The 14,877-nt window shown below is 44.1% G+C and overlaps 1 protein-coding gene across 1 annotated transcript; it reads right to left on the minus strand.

The window, feature by feature from the left end:
- Positions 1 to 5,475: 5,475 nt before the first annotated feature.
- Positions 5,476 to 14,088, minus strand: Pa2g4 (proliferation-associated 2G4). Its single transcript, XM_021654798.2, has 13 exons — positions 13,822 to 14,088; positions 11,658 to 11,786; positions 11,289 to 11,394; positions 11,133 to 11,202; positions 10,896 to 10,988; positions 8,855 to 8,918; positions 8,574 to 8,652; positions 8,080 to 8,158; positions 7,866 to 7,999; positions 7,219 to 7,313; positions 6,989 to 7,116; positions 6,813 to 6,866; positions 5,476 to 6,695 (listed from the first exon to the last, which is right to left on the minus strand). Exons 1-13 carry the CDS (start codon positions 13,907 to 13,909, stop codon positions 6,630 to 6,632), a joined length of 1,185 nt encoding a protein of 394 aa, XP_021510473.1. The 5' UTR covers positions 13,910 to 14,088; the 3' UTR covers positions 5,476 to 6,629.
- Positions 14,089 to 14,877: the final 789 nt, after the last annotated feature.

Raw genomic sequence — 14,877 nt, forward strand, 5'->3', positions numbered from 1 at the left:
TGGTAAATACCTCCATTTTATTACGAACAGGTGTGGTCTGTAGTAAGAATTACTGGTTTTGAAGCTAGGCGTGGTGGCGTATTCACTTAATCCCAGCACTTAGAAGGTAGAAGCAGGCGGATCTGTGTGTCTTCGGGGCCAGCCTTGTTTGCAAAGTGAGTCCAGGACAGCCAGGGCTATTACACAGAGAAACCCTGTCTCAAAAAAAATAAAAAAACAAAACAAAACAGAAAAACCATATCTCTTCTAAGGGTGGGACCGGGAGGAGAGGAGGAAAGGGCCTACGATCGGGATGTAAAGCCAATAAATAAAGAATTACTAGTTTTGCCGGGCTGGGTTGGAGTATGCCTCTATTGCCAACTCCTGAGAGACACCGACTGAATTTATAGAATAATTATCTATCTATTGTAGTCGAATAGGCTTAAGAACGCTGCTGGTCTGGCAAAAGATCACATCCAAAGACTTAGGTCTGTGTGACCCGAAATATAGACATGCTTTTAATCCAGGTGACAGCAGCAAGGAGATTTGAGTTCAAGGCTTAAGCAAGTTTCAAGTAAAGAAAAGCTTAGGCCCAGGCATGGTGGAACACACCTTTAATCCCAAACAATGGAAGTAAAATTACTTTGTAGAAGAAAGTAGTGTTTGAAAGTGATAACTAATTGAGTGACAGAAAGTGACAAATCAGAGAAACACTTGACAGAATAGGGATACAACCAATTCTTAGGAGAAGAGAGAGGAAAGGGAAGCTACTTGAGGGGCAATGAGAGTGAGAGAGAGAGAGCAGGCAGTTTTTACCAGGCAGTTTTTGCAGAGAGAGAGAGAGAGAGAGGGAGAACTCAGGTGAGCCAGAGAATGAGAAGGAGCCAGGAGATTAGAGCAGGTTGTTGGAAATAGTTTGAGCCCAAGCAAAGCATTTCAGAGACCAAGAGAAAATCCATATTAAGTAAGTCAGTTGGGAGAGGAGTTTGAGGCCAGAATAGTTGAGGTGAACAAGCCAGCTATGAACTCAGTAAAAACAAGACAGGGTGAGCTTATTCAGCAGTAAATCTCAGAGGCTGAAAACATTCTAGGCCAAGGTTAGATTATATGAAGTTTAGAAGCTTCCAGGACTAGGCCTAGGTTAGCAGAATATGCAGTAAGCCTCTGAGAAAACACTAAAACTAGGCAAATAAAAGTTCATATATATGTGTGTGTGTATATATATGCGTATATATATATATACATATATATATACACGTGTATATATATACATATATAAAGGGGATTTATTAGAATTATTTACAGGTTACAGTTTGGTTAATCCAACTATGGATGGCTCTGAAGAGAAAGTCTAAGAATCCAGTAGTTCTTCGGTATTCACTGGAATCCTGAAGTAGGCTTTAATGACAAAGAAGGAATGAATTTGCTAGCTGGCAAATACCAAAGCTTCATTCTTCCATATCCTTATATAGGATTCCAGAAGAATGCCAAGCCTTTAATCTGATTTAAAGACCTGGATTAAAGGTTTGTCTTTCCCAGCACAAGATCCAGTTTAAAGCCACGTTTTCCCAGTTCAAATGATCTGAATGAAAGCTGTGTTTTTCTTCCTCAAAAAGGAAGATTAGGAGCTGGAGAGATGGCTCAGAGGTCAAGAGCACTGGCTGTTTTTCCAAAAGTCCTGAGTTCAATTCCCAGCAGCCACATAGTGGCTCACAACCATCTATAATGAGATCTAGTGCCCTCTTCTGGTGTGCAGGTGTACATGTAGACAGAACATTGTATGTATAATAAATAAATATATATATTTAAAAAAAATAACTACACTTGGTGAGTCACCTGTGTGTGCCATTGTTTTTAAAAAAACGAAGATTAGAAGTGGATCTTCCTACTTCAAATAAAGAAAAAAATCTCTCACAAATGTGCCTTCCAATTTTGGGTTTTATTTCCAGATGTAGTTGACAACCAAGAATAGGCATTGCAGGTAGATTGGTTCTGTTTTGTTTGTTTGTTTGTTTTTCCTCTGTGTAGTCCTGGCTGTCCTGAAACTCACTCTGAGATCTGCCTCTGCCCCCCAAATGCTAGGATTAAAGGCCACCACTGTGTAGATCAGTTCTTTAGGAAGAGAATAAGCAACTTTGATCATGATTGATTACATTGAGGCAAAATGTCACTAGAGATTTCTGATCACAAAGCTCATCTGTTATAAATAACTAAGGGCTAGTTAATTGGTGGTGGTCCATACCTTAATCCCAGCAATCAGGAGACTGAGGCAGTGGGATCTCTGTGAGTTCCAGAACAGCCAGGGCTTTACAGAGAAACCCTGTCTCAGAAAACCAGAGGGGGGGTCCTGAGTGTGTTTGTGTATGTTTTTAATCCCAAAAGAGAGCTGGACATGGTAGTGCATGTTTTTAAATCCCACCACTCTGGAGGCAGAGCCAGAGGCAGTTGGATCTCTGTGAATTAAAGGCCAGCCTAGTCTACAAAGCCAGTTCCAGAACAGGCAAGGCTACACAGAGAAACCCTGTCTAAAAAAAAAAAAAAAAAAAAAAAACAACCCCAAAACTTAAGTATACTTCAAGGTTTCATCTTGTTAAAATACTTTTCTTGTTTTTTGAGACAGGGTTTCTCTGTATACCCGTGGCTGTCCTGGACTTGCTATGAAGATTAGACTGCCCTCCAACTCTCAGAGTGCTGGGATCAAAGGCATGTGCTACCATACCCAGCTTTATTAAAATACTTAAGAAATTTTTGTTTTGTTTTGAGACAGAGTATGGTCTCACTATGTAGCCTTTGACAGCCATGATCCCTAGATGATAATAGCCTAAGACTTATGTGGTTGTCTCAAGGTCAGCCACACCTGGCTCAATACTAAAGACATTTGTATGTCAATTATAATCCTTCCTTTCCAGTGGTTTCCTTAGCATTTCCTCATTTTAGTCATGTGTGGTGTTCAGACCAGCACTTAGTGGAGCTCTGTGAATCTTCGAGCTAGCCTGAGTGAGTTCACAATGTGACCTTGTCTTTGCCTCCAGAATGTGGGCATTAGTGGTGGGCACCACTACAGCCAGTTTAGTCCTTCAAACTCATCATTTAGGTTTTTTAAGACAAGATTTCTCGTGTAGCCTTGATTATCCTGTAACTCACTTCTGTAACCAAGATGGCCTCAAACTCAAAGATTCTTCTGCTTCTGCTTCCTCAGTGATGGTGTTGGTATAGTGTTCTTGTAGAATGTATATAACTTACCCTTGCTCATTCAAATGCTGATTTCTCTACCCCACTATCTGGTTTCAATCCTGACATTGCATTGTGATGCTTATTCTAAGCATCACCTGTCTCATTTGTGTAAACATGTCACCATGTGTTCTCTGTATTTTCAATAAAACAACCAGCCAATGCTGAGCAACGGAGAGAATAGGGTGGGACATCCTGGTCCAGAGGAGAGGAAAAGGAATGAGTGGAATTTGTTGGAGAGGACTTGGAACCGTGAGGAGAGATGAGCCGGACCTAAGAAATGACTAGAAGCAAGTATAATGTGAGAAATCTGAATGGGAAGCTATATGGGCTTGGAGGTTTAGGATGGATTAACTATTGCCCAGCATTGTGCTCTAGGTTAATTAAATAAATTCTAGTCTCTGTGTGGTGATTTGGGTATACAGCTGATTTAGGAATATCCAGTCTAACTAAAAGTTACACCAATATTAAATACTAATCACCAAGAACAGATGGGATTAAAGGCTAGCCCATTGAAATTTTAGACAGGATCTTACTAAATTGTTCATGCTGGTCTTGAACTCATGACCCTTTTGCTTTAGCCTCCTGTTTTCTGTTTTGTCAAAGTCTCATGTATCCTAAAGTGGTCTCAAACTTGTTACAAAGCTAAGAATGACCTTGAATTTCTTTTTAATCTTCTTGCCTCCAACTTCTAAATTTTGGGATTATGGGCATACACTATGGATACTGGGAATCCAACACAGGGTTACATGTATGCCAGATAAGCACTATGAACTGGGCTACAACTCTACTTCAAGCTAAAGTTTTAAAAATCCAAATAAACGTCCTAATAGACTAATTTTACAGCCCGAGCCAGTGTCTCAAACTAAGAAAAAGAACGTTTAAAAAAATCCTTAGAGATCACCAGTTTATATAAACTGTGTTTAGTTTTAGGGAGTTTTAGTGGTTGAGGGAACCAGGTATGATAGCACAGGCCTTTCGTCCCTGTACTTTTTGATCCCAGCACTTGGGAGGCAGATGCAGGCAGATCTTTGTGAGTTTGAGACTAGCTTGGTCTAAAAAGCAAGTTCCAGGACAGCCAGCACTATACAGAAAAACCCTGTCTCAAAACAAAATTTGAGGCAGACTTCGCCACATTGTTCTGTCCCATAGTCTCCTCAATCGGCATGCCCACTAACAGCAAACAGGTGTGGTGGCATACACCACAGACTAAGGCAGGTTCAAGAGCCCAAGAAAACCAACCCGAGCCAAACCTCTGTAATTTAGAACATTTATCACTCAGATTTGCTGACTCCTTTATACTCAGTTCAGCACTGTTTCCTATGTGGTAAAACTAAAACCTTTTTAACCAGCTTCTCAGACCACCTCCCTCAGCTTGGCACTGAAAACTTACCTATTTTGGTCCCCGTCACAGCATAAATGAGGTGTGGTGAGATGTGCCTATAACCCCAGCACTCAAAAGGCAAACTTGCCATATTGCCTTTACACTATACAGAAAACTATCAGTCCTAACATAAATGTTTGTAGCTAGGTGCAGTGGCACGCGCTTGTAACCCCAGCTTTCAGGAGGCAGCAGAGTCTAGTGTGGCCTACAAAGGATTGCCAAGGTTACAACAGAGAAACCCTGTCTTGAAAGAACGTAAAAAACAAAACAACCCCCCACCCAAGCTTGTATACTTAAATTCCCAAACTAGGTGGCACTTAATCCTAGCATTTGGGAGGCTGGCAAAGGAAGACAGATTGAGAGTTTAGGGCCAGCTTGGTCTACACAAAAGCCCAGGACAGACAGGGTCACAGAGAAAACGGAAAAAACAAAACAAAACAAACAGACCCCAAGATCTAAAGATCCCATCACCCCCTAAACCGACAGTCCTTCAACTGATGGTCATCTCCATGAATGAGATACTTCCAAATTCCTTGGACAGTGGTGGTGCCTGAACTTAGTCCCAGAGCTCTGGAGCAGGAGCAGAGGGTCCTGACTTATCCAGGGCTGCCACAGGGAAAAGACTGCCTGATTCATCCAGGGCTGCCACAGGGAGACCCCAAGACACAGCTTAGTGATAAACTGTTCCATGCCCACCACCACAAACACAAAGAGAACACATTAACATTATGACACAGCCTGATTTATCCAGGGCTACCACAGGGTAGACAGCCTGATTTACCCAGGGCTACCACAGGGAGACTATCTCAAGACACAACTTAGTGATAAATTGTTCCATGCCCACCACCACGAAGAAGACAAAGAGAACAAACACATTAACATTATGAGCAAATCCAAATTTATTTTAATGCCATGTCATTTCAAAAACCTCTTAATGGGAACCCTGGTTCCCTGGACAGCATGCCAGAGGTACAAATTATAACCATTCTCTACAAACCCCCAGCAAGTCATACAAGTCCACAGCTTCAGAAAGTCAGTTCTCTTCAGTCTACTCCTCTGGTACCCGGTTTTCCTTTCATGAGAGGAAACTCAAAATATGTCAAATGGGAATCTGGGTGTGGTGGCAAAGACCTTTAACTCTAGCATTTAGGAGACAGAGGCAGATGTATCTCTGAGTTCAAGGCTAGCCTGGTAAACACAGTGAGTTTGAAGCCAGCCGGAGCTACATAGTGAGACCTTGTCTCAAACCAAAATATACACACACACACAATGGGATTTTCAATGTAAGTTGTAAAATCAAGTGAGGGGAAATCCACTGGTTCCAGGGAGGGGGGAGAGTAAACACTAGGCATGGATTTCAATTTTGTGAAAATGGGTGAATGGAGGGCCTCCAAAGAACAAAATGACTAAAGATATTTACAAATGAGGATCCTTTTGATAGATGATAAAAATCTCTTCTTAGTGGAGATTTTAGCTTCTTAAAAAATGGGAAGGGCTTAACCAGATACTCTAGATGACAAGAAATCTGCCATTAAGTGAATAAAAAAAATACAACCAGTCCTCATTGAGGGCAGACTAAATACTTGATGACAGTGGGAAAAAGAAGCCTCCAAAAGAATAAAATGACATCAGTGATGTAAAAAATTTCAGGTGATTTTTTTTTTTAGTTGTAGTGGCTAGTTTAGCCTCCTTCCTGTTCTGTTGTAGTGGCCACAAACCTTAACCAAGCAGAGTAGAAAAGGCTAGAAAGAGGGGCTTGACGACGATGGATTTTGACTCCTGATTTTATTATTCAATTTCTTTTTCTACTGAAAGTAGTCTTCAGTGGCTGGGAAGCCTGGCCTCCCAACACCAGAGTCAGTTGGTGCTGGTTTTTTGTTGGAAGGAGTGGATGGGTGGGTGGGGAAACAGGGATGAGGGCAGAAGACCCTGCTCTGCTGGTGGTCTTGGGTGGAGAAGACGAACTGCACTTCACAGAGCCTGGGGTGCCGTGGGAAGGGAGGCAGGAATGACAAGCTGGGGATAGGGACCCACCTCAGTCCCCAGCTTCATTCTCTTCTAATGTTTCTCCACTGGTGGCATTCTCTGCAGTCTTGGAGGCCTAAATTCAAATAAAAACAAAAAACCAATTCCTTTGCCACTAACCCCCCAAAAGTATCTTGATGCCGAGTCAGAACAGAAGGGAGTGAGCTCAGACTCCACCATCAAGATCGCATACCTTCTTTTTCTTTTTTTTCTGGGTTTTTCGACTTGCAGAACTTTGGAGAAGAGCCTGGAAAACAGAAGGAAGAAGGCAAAGCCTGAGGAATGTGGGGTAAACATGGGACTCACTTTGGAAATTCTCTTCAGGACTTTCACAGGGTCAATGGCCTGTTCATTTCATTCAACACTAACCTTTAACTCGGCATCCTGGACTTCCATCTCAGACTTGTAGAGGTCAGGCTCAAACGGACCACTGGTTATCCGCATGGGGCCATTGGGCATAAGGAGAACTGTAAATTTAAACTGGGCAACAAATTCACCTATGCGAAAATAAAAAGTTCACATCGTACTTTTCCCCCTGAAGTTGCAGAGAGGGAGGTGTAATACTGGGGGCTCTAAAAGCAAACCCTCTTAGGACTTACCCTCCTTCTCATAGAGAACATTAAATGGTTGTAGTAACTCATGTTTGGCACACTCTACCACACCCATTCGAGCCTTCTTCTCATCTTCAAATGCTCTGGGAAGAGAAAGACAGCATTCAAGTCTCCTTAACAACCTATCAGGCATTACCACTTATTTTCATGTTTTATTACATGTATGAAGGTGGCTGGGTGCAGGGCATGGTAGTGAAGGCCAGGGGACAGCTTTGTTACATGTGTTTCAGGGGCTGAACTTAGGTCGTTGGCAGCCTTAACACAGTTCTTGGTCTACAGCTGCACAGCAAGTGGCCCTGTTGTTTAAGACAAGTTTTTGCTCAATATAGCTTAAGCTGATTTAAAACTCTTGATCTTCTGGCCTCACCTCCAGAATGCTGGCACCACAAGCATCTGCCACATACTCAAGTCATGCATATTTCTAGATCACTTCTATCCTCGTGCAAAAATTATGTTTAGGGTTGTTCTATATTATATTCAACAAGGAGATGAGCAGGGCAGAGGACGTGCATTCAGGCAGGAGCTACAAGTCTGGGCAAGAGAGAGGGAGGGAAGGCCAAGGGAAGAGAAAATGTTCCTAGGTGTACAAACTTAGTCAGACTAGTTCCCAGTCCTGTTCTTGCTATATGTAGTACCTTAAAGTAAAGGGCATGGCATCAAAACGCCTCTCCACCTCGCTGAAAAAGGCACGTGAAGTTTTCATTTTCAGGCCATACTGTTTAGAGGGGTCTCGTTTGTAAATGGTGGTTCTCTGTCCTGCATCTTTGGCCTAAGAGAGTTAAGTCAGGTCCAATTGATCCGATGAACACTCCTTCAAGTCATCCCTTCTGCTAAATCTGGTTTTATTACCTTGCCTTCTCCTGAGCTGACCAGGACATCCACAGCATAAACTTCATGTACCTCAAACTCTGCCTTTTCATGATCCTTCCTGAAGGGAACAGAGAAAACAACCCTAAGCCAGACATAGGAGTGCCAGCCTTTGATCTTAGCATCAGGAAGAAGCATTAATTACTGCAAGTTCTAGGCCAGTCAGGACTAGAGTGAGCTCCCCCACTTCCACCCCAAAACAGATGGTCCAGTAGTTAAGAGCACATAAGGACCTGAGTTTGGTTCCCAAGCCAGGTGGGCCTATTACTACCTAGCTCCAGAAATATCGATACCTCTGGTTTCTAAGAGTACCTGCACTCACATGTGTAGACAAACACACACACATAATTAAAATCCTTAAAACAAAAACATGGTAGTTTGGAGAAGGTAACCACCACCAAAGCAGGGGCATGGATGAATAAAACCCGACAGCTAATACAGAATGGTAAAAGGCAAAGAATGGGGTTGACACTTACTTCTGCTGGTCTGTAGGATTCTGGATAATGGTCTTCTCTCCATCAATCACATGCTGCTTCAACTGGTGTGACAGCATACCTGTGGACAGGATAAAGCCCATGGTACCAGCTATAGAGCTCCCTAAGGGCTTCCAAACCCATTCTCATACGTAGTTTGACAGTGCAATTATGCTATGGGAACAGGGTATGAGGTTTCTGCCTCAGACAAAGGTAGAGCCAGATTGGATGCTCTACCATACCATTCACTGTCAGACCTTTAACCCAGGTATCTGAGGTCTCACCTTCTATTGGTGTGCAATTAAATGAGTGAGCAACTTTGTTCCAGGCTTCTGTCACTTGTGTGTTCTAGAAGAGAGCAAATAAAAGGTGAGATTATCTGTTCCTTCTAACTTAGTCTAACATCCCCCCATCAAGTGCCAATGATTCTTATTCACTGTTTTTCACTCATAATCATATCATTCCTACAAACTAAAATTTGTATTTTAAATGCAGTCAGATGGAGGCGGTACATGCCTTTAATTCCAGCACTCAGAGTTCAAGGCTAGCTTAGTCTGCAGAGTGAGTTGCAGGATAACCAAGGCTATACAGAGAAATCCAGTCTCAATGACACCCCCCAATTGCTTTAATAATGATGGTCCAAATATGCAACACCTCTTAAACAACAGAGCAGCTCTATACCCCAACCCAGAAGACAAGCACACTCAAAAAAGGTTAACTGATTTGTCCAAGGGAAACCAAGTATTTTGTGGAGAAACCTTGGCATATTTTCCAATGTCAAGTCTAGGGTTGGTTCTTTGGCATTCTACCCGATGGGGAGCAAACAAACAAAACAACAACAACAAGCTTATTTTTAACTTAAAAAAAAAAAAAAAATCCTGTGGTGGGCACAGTATGGCCTTTACTCCCAGAACTACGTAGACAGAGGACAGCCTGGTATACACAGTACAAGATCTATTTCAAAATAAGCAAAAGAAAACATACATTTATTTAGCCTATGTGTGTGCATTTTTTTTTTTTCCAGACAGGGTTTCTCTGTGTAGTCCTGGCTGTCCTGGGCTCCCCTTGCGGACCTGGGTGCTGGGATTACAGGTGTGAGCCAGCACACCCAGCTTATGTGTGGGTACACTTATTATTACTAAATACATAGAACTTCCAGGAGTCAGTTTACTTTCTATCAGGCAGATAGGACATCAAAGAGGTCAGCAGGCTTCGTGGAAGGGTCTTTACCCACTGAGACATCTTGCTGACCCTATTCTCCCTCTTCATTCAAGCTACTGGTCCCTCTGACAAGGGCCACAGTTAAGTTTCACTTTTCCTGTTTTACAGAAACGAGGACATTTGAGCTCAAGACTACTTTTGACCAGGTGTGGTGGGGCACACACCTGTGATGGGGGTTGGGGGAAGAAGAAATCAGGAACACCAGGGGGGAAAGATGACTTTTAAAAAGCTACATTTGTAGACTGCATCTGATTCCACAGCTATAGACAAACCATTATGCAAATAGCCAATATAAATAACAAAATGTATGAAAACAGTAGTAACAACTAATTTAAAAATTTACTACAGGCTGGGCTTTAATCCTAGCACAAGACAGGCGGATCTCTGAGTTCAAGGCCAGCCTGGTCTAGAGTGAGTTCCAGGACAACCAAGGCTACAGAGAAATCCTGTCTTGAAAAACCAGGGAGGGGGAGCCTTAGGAACTATTCAAAGGGCTTGAAAACAACTGTGAAGTCAATGTCCTCATAAGAAAACACAGGCAGAATTTTAAGCAAAATTATGTAAGCAAGTAATCAGGAGGATGAAATACAGGTGAGAGGCACAAGAGCACACAGGGAAGAGTGTCATAGGTTCTGAGTGGTTCTCTGGAAAGCTAAATTCAGAGATAATGTTCACTGACAGTCTAACATATTTAATTTTGGTCTCTGTGGCATGAATTTATCAGCACTATTTTCTCTTTTCTATCCTTCTCATACAAATTATTTTATTTACTGATCAACTGATTGGATTTTTGAGACAGGATCTCACTTTGTAGACCAGGCTAGCCTTGAAATCAGATTATCTGCCTGCCTTTGCCACATGCTGGGATTAAAGGTGCTACCACTACCCAGCTAAATATTTGTGTTTCAGGGTTAGTTACGTGCCTAGTTTGGGGGTTAAAATGCACATACAAAATCTAAAAATGGCCTTTATAGATTCCATAGGAAGAAATTACATCCCCTATACTTCACATGACTGTGGGGGGTGCTCAGTTAATTACTGTTTATAGATGCCTGATTCACCTTTGCTTCCACCAAGCTCTGACACCAGAAGGAAGCTCCTTACCTGGTTCCCAGGCTTGACTAGTCGTAAGGCAGCTTCGGCACAGAGGTGAGCGGCCTTAACAACATCTGCTTTCCGCCCGGTCACCTGGGTCCCCTGTGAAGAATGAATCTGTGTCATTCTGGAAAGTTCACTAATGTGTGTATTTTATGATCCTACAGAATGAAGATTAAAAACACAAATGGCAGTATACCCCCTTACCAAGACTGAACAAAGACAGTTCAAAAGCATGCTACCTACCTGAGTGACACCAATTACAAAAGTGTGAGCCACATTGGCAATGAAGCCATCCACATGGACCCCCAGGTCACTGAAAGGCAACAATACTGCATTAGGAACTAACACAGGTATAAAATGGAGGAAAATGACAAAGACTCTAGAACGGCTTAACCTTACATTTTTACCAAGTCACCTTCCTTGAGTATATAGTCCTGGTCGCTCTTCAAAGGGGAGAAGTGACACACACAGTTATTTACCGAAATGCTGGTGGGAAAAGCAATACCTGTAAAAAGAATCACCGACCTTACTGCCTCGATCACACCTTCACCCTTAAAACATTGAGGGGCTTTATTTTAGGGACTTGCATAAGCTTACTCAGTTTAGACTGAGAAAAAAATTAACTGCACCCATCCCAGTCACTACTCTAGACTTCCAAATATCTTAACCAGAGATGGGGTGGAAGTTATGTTATTTCAATGGGGGGAAAAAGGACTCTGTGGCTGGGGTCAAATGGGAGAAATTAAAGGGGATTTGCCTGCTTCTTACCTTTCTTCATTTCCTTTTCTTTCTTGAAAATTTTTCCTGTCTCTTCCATAATCATGGCATCACCTTTCTCACACAGGCTCAGTACCGACACACCTGAGCTGGAAGCTGCCACCAAAGATCGAAGTACCCCTGGGGATAGAATCCCATTACATCAGTCCCACACAGTGTTCGCATCATCTTATTAGACTGAAGTTGAATTTAGTTTTTAATGTTCCCTAATGCTGTTGTCTTAAGCAAAGAGGAAAGAAACAAGTCCTGTGTCCTGGAATATTCTATCCACCTTTAATGTCTACTTTTTTGTTTTGTTTGAAACATAGCCCTGACTGTTCTAGAACTCACTATTTAGACCAGGCCGGCTAGGAACTTAAAAGACCTGCCTCCCTCCCCTCAAGTGCTGGGACTAAAGGCGTGCACCACCACACCCAACTTTACTTTCTACCTTCCTTTCCTAAAATAAAAAATTAGCACCCACTCCTCTCCTTAAAATTATTTGACACCTGAATATATAAAGGCTTTGCATGTTCTAAATCTTTAGATGCTACCAAACATACACATTAGAGAACTCTGCCCTAAGAAACCCGTATACACGAAGAGCAGAATAAATTTATAGGTGTCAGGGACAACAAGAAGGCTCAGATAATTGCTAAGTCAAAGTTAAAGCACTGCTAATGTTACCTTCTTTGCTCCCCAGGCACTGTAACTAGGTGGTAACAATCATAATTTTCATAGATGCATTTCCCCACATACAAGTATATAAGCCCAGGGGAAATAAACTGAAGTCTGAATAGGGGGCTCAAGTCATACTTTTAGTAGATCAAAGAAACATGTGATCAGTTTCAAAGCTATTATCTGAAGTCACAATTAACTAAAGCTGACTTGCAGGGATAGACATTTTGTCTGACTCAAGCCAATAATATCAAATAATAAAACAAGACCCCAAATAAGATTATTATTTTGTATATATTCTCTTTATGATTCATGGGAATTATAGGTTTTATTTTTGTGTGTGTGTGTTGGTTTTTATTCTTTGGAATGCAGAAAATCTCAGGTCTAACCAAAGACATCCTAAATACCTGCTTCCAAGTATTTTGTCAAGACAGTTTTCATCTCCTTAAGTGGCTTTTAAAAACGGAAAGATAAGAGCATGGTGGCACAAGCCTTTAATCCCAACACTCCGGGAAGCAGAGGTGGGCGGATCTCTGAGGCCGGCCTGGTCTACAAAGGGAGTACCAGGACTACACAGAAAGCCTGTCTGAGGAGAGGGGGAGCGAGGGAGAACGAGGAAGAGAGAGAGGGGAGAAACACAGAAAAGATGAATTGGAACAAAGAGAAAACAAAGTTATCTGAGACAACTATTAAGAAAAAAAAAACAAGGCTCGTATAAGAAATGCTTATAATAATCCTAAAATCTGTGTTCCTCGCCGCCCCTTTCCAGTATTATCGTCAGAATTGCCCAGCTGTCTAAGCAGAACCTCAAAGGACTGTCAGCGCTTTAAGGACAAGCATTAAAGGCCTTGTTCACAGACGGGGCAGCAGTCATCCAGAAAAGGCAGGTATCCTTTAGAGTTGTGTTAGAAGCGCCAGACGTGTCCTCCAACGGTCCCTCGAGATAGGCCGAGGGGAGAAGGGGCCACCACCAGGAAGACCTGAACTAAAGACTTTAGCAAAGCACGTGGTGGGGAAGCCCGGTAGGAGAGGAAGTGGGGAGCCAGCGATCCGCACAGGACCTGGCAACACGTGTCGGCTCGACTCCTGCAGGTTAAGAGCGGTGACTGCCAGAGGGGCGCTTCGGTCGCCAACAGCTGGGCGCTTCCTTTTCGAGGTAGCCTCACAGCTGCCAGTCAGAGGAAAATCCGGACAGACCGAACGGTGATGGGCAGAAGACGACGCGCCTTGCCTCCTTACCAACCGCCTAGGGTCGGAGCACGTCTGGGCCCCTCTCTGCGCTCCTCGCGGTCGCCGGCCCGCACCTCCACTCTCCAGCCCAGGCATGGCTGCTCAGTCCCCGGGACGACACCAGATCTCCCCACCACGCTGCCCCTGGCCGTCGGCACGCGCCCCTCGGTGGCTCACTCCGCAAGACCCAGCCGCTCCAGCCCTCCGGAGACAGCCCCAAACCTCTCCCTCTCAGCCTCGATTCCAAGACCCCCGAGGCCGCACTCACGGTTGGCGATGTCGCCCCCCATCTTATACTTGGTCACGACCAGGTCCTCGGCGATAGTCTGCTCCTGCTGCTCGTCTTCGCCCGACATCTTCCTACTACTACTACTACTACTGCAGCTTCACTTTCCCTGAGCTGCGGCCTCCGTCTGCCTCCCTAGCCACAAGCTGTAGCCAGTCTCTTCGATCCGCAAGGAAAGCGCGAGCAAGCAAGGGAGCGGGAGGGCGGGCGGACAGAGCGTGGAGCTGCGAGAGCGCGGGCTGAGACGCAGGGCACACTGGGACAATGAGTCCGGCTGGCGGCCAGTCTTCAGCCGCCCTCCTGGGCTTGGGAACTACAATTCCCAGCGTACTCCTCGCGCTCCTCCGCCAGGCCCTAGGGCCTGGCCCTCCCAAGTTCGCGCACGCCGGAATCGCCGGGCACGCTGGGAAGGGTCTGGCTCCGGCGGGAAGGCGGAGCCGTTGGGGTGCTTGAGGGAAAGCGTGGTCTCTCCGGGAAAAATCTCTCATTCACAAGAGCGCGGTGCCTGAGCTCATAACAGAGGGGGGCAGGCTAAACGAGGCGGGGCGGAGCTACAGGAGAGAAGGGTTCGGAGGCCGCTGGGCAGGGTGGAGCAGGGCGGGGCCAGGGGCCTAGCGTCACGGTGTGTACACCTAGGGAGGGTACCCTGTGCGCTTAGCCTGGTATTCCCGGCTCGGCAGGCGCGACCGGCCTAGCTAGTCCGACGCTATTGTGCCGGGAGAAAGGGAGGGGCTGAGCGGAGGTGGAAGTGAGGGCTAACTGCACAGTCTTGAGTGATTATTCCTTTACCATGGCCTGCCAATATAAAGGTCAGACTTACTACTATAGTAAAATGACACTATTGTTCCAGCCGTAGGTTTTGATGGGGGCGTCCAAGGGAAATGTTTAGGAGATATTTGGTCACTTTTAAGAGAATGAGTCAGATTTTCAGTATTCCGTCTGTGTAGGAAAAAACAAAAACAACAAGAAACCACAGCTTGGGCTTTTTCAGTTTCCCCAAGCAAGACATTTGGGTTTTTTGTTTGTTTACACTTGGTA

The sequence above is a fragment of the Meriones unguiculatus genome, chromosome 18, assembly GCF_030254825.1.
Source record: "Meriones unguiculatus strain TT.TT164.6M chromosome 18, Bangor_MerUng_6.1, whole genome shotgun sequence".
In the NCBI taxonomy this organism is placed as follows: Eukaryota; Metazoa; Chordata; class Mammalia; order Rodentia; family Muridae; genus Meriones; species Meriones unguiculatus.

Excerpts from the sequence above, each read along its gene's own strand:
- Pa2g4 (XM_021654798.2), bottom strand. The coding sequence starts at position 13,909 with ATGTCGGGCGAAGACGAGCAGCAGGAGCAGACTATCGCCGAGGACCTG. Across the intron at positions 8,919-10,895 it reads TAGTCAAGCCTGGGAACCAG|AACACACAAGTGACAGAAGC; the intron begins GTAAGGAGCTTC and ends GCTCTCTTCTAG. Across the intron at positions 8,653-8,854 it reads TAATTGCACACCAATAGAAG|GTATGCTGTCACACCAGTTG; the intron begins GTGAGACCTCAG and ends TCCTGTCCACAG.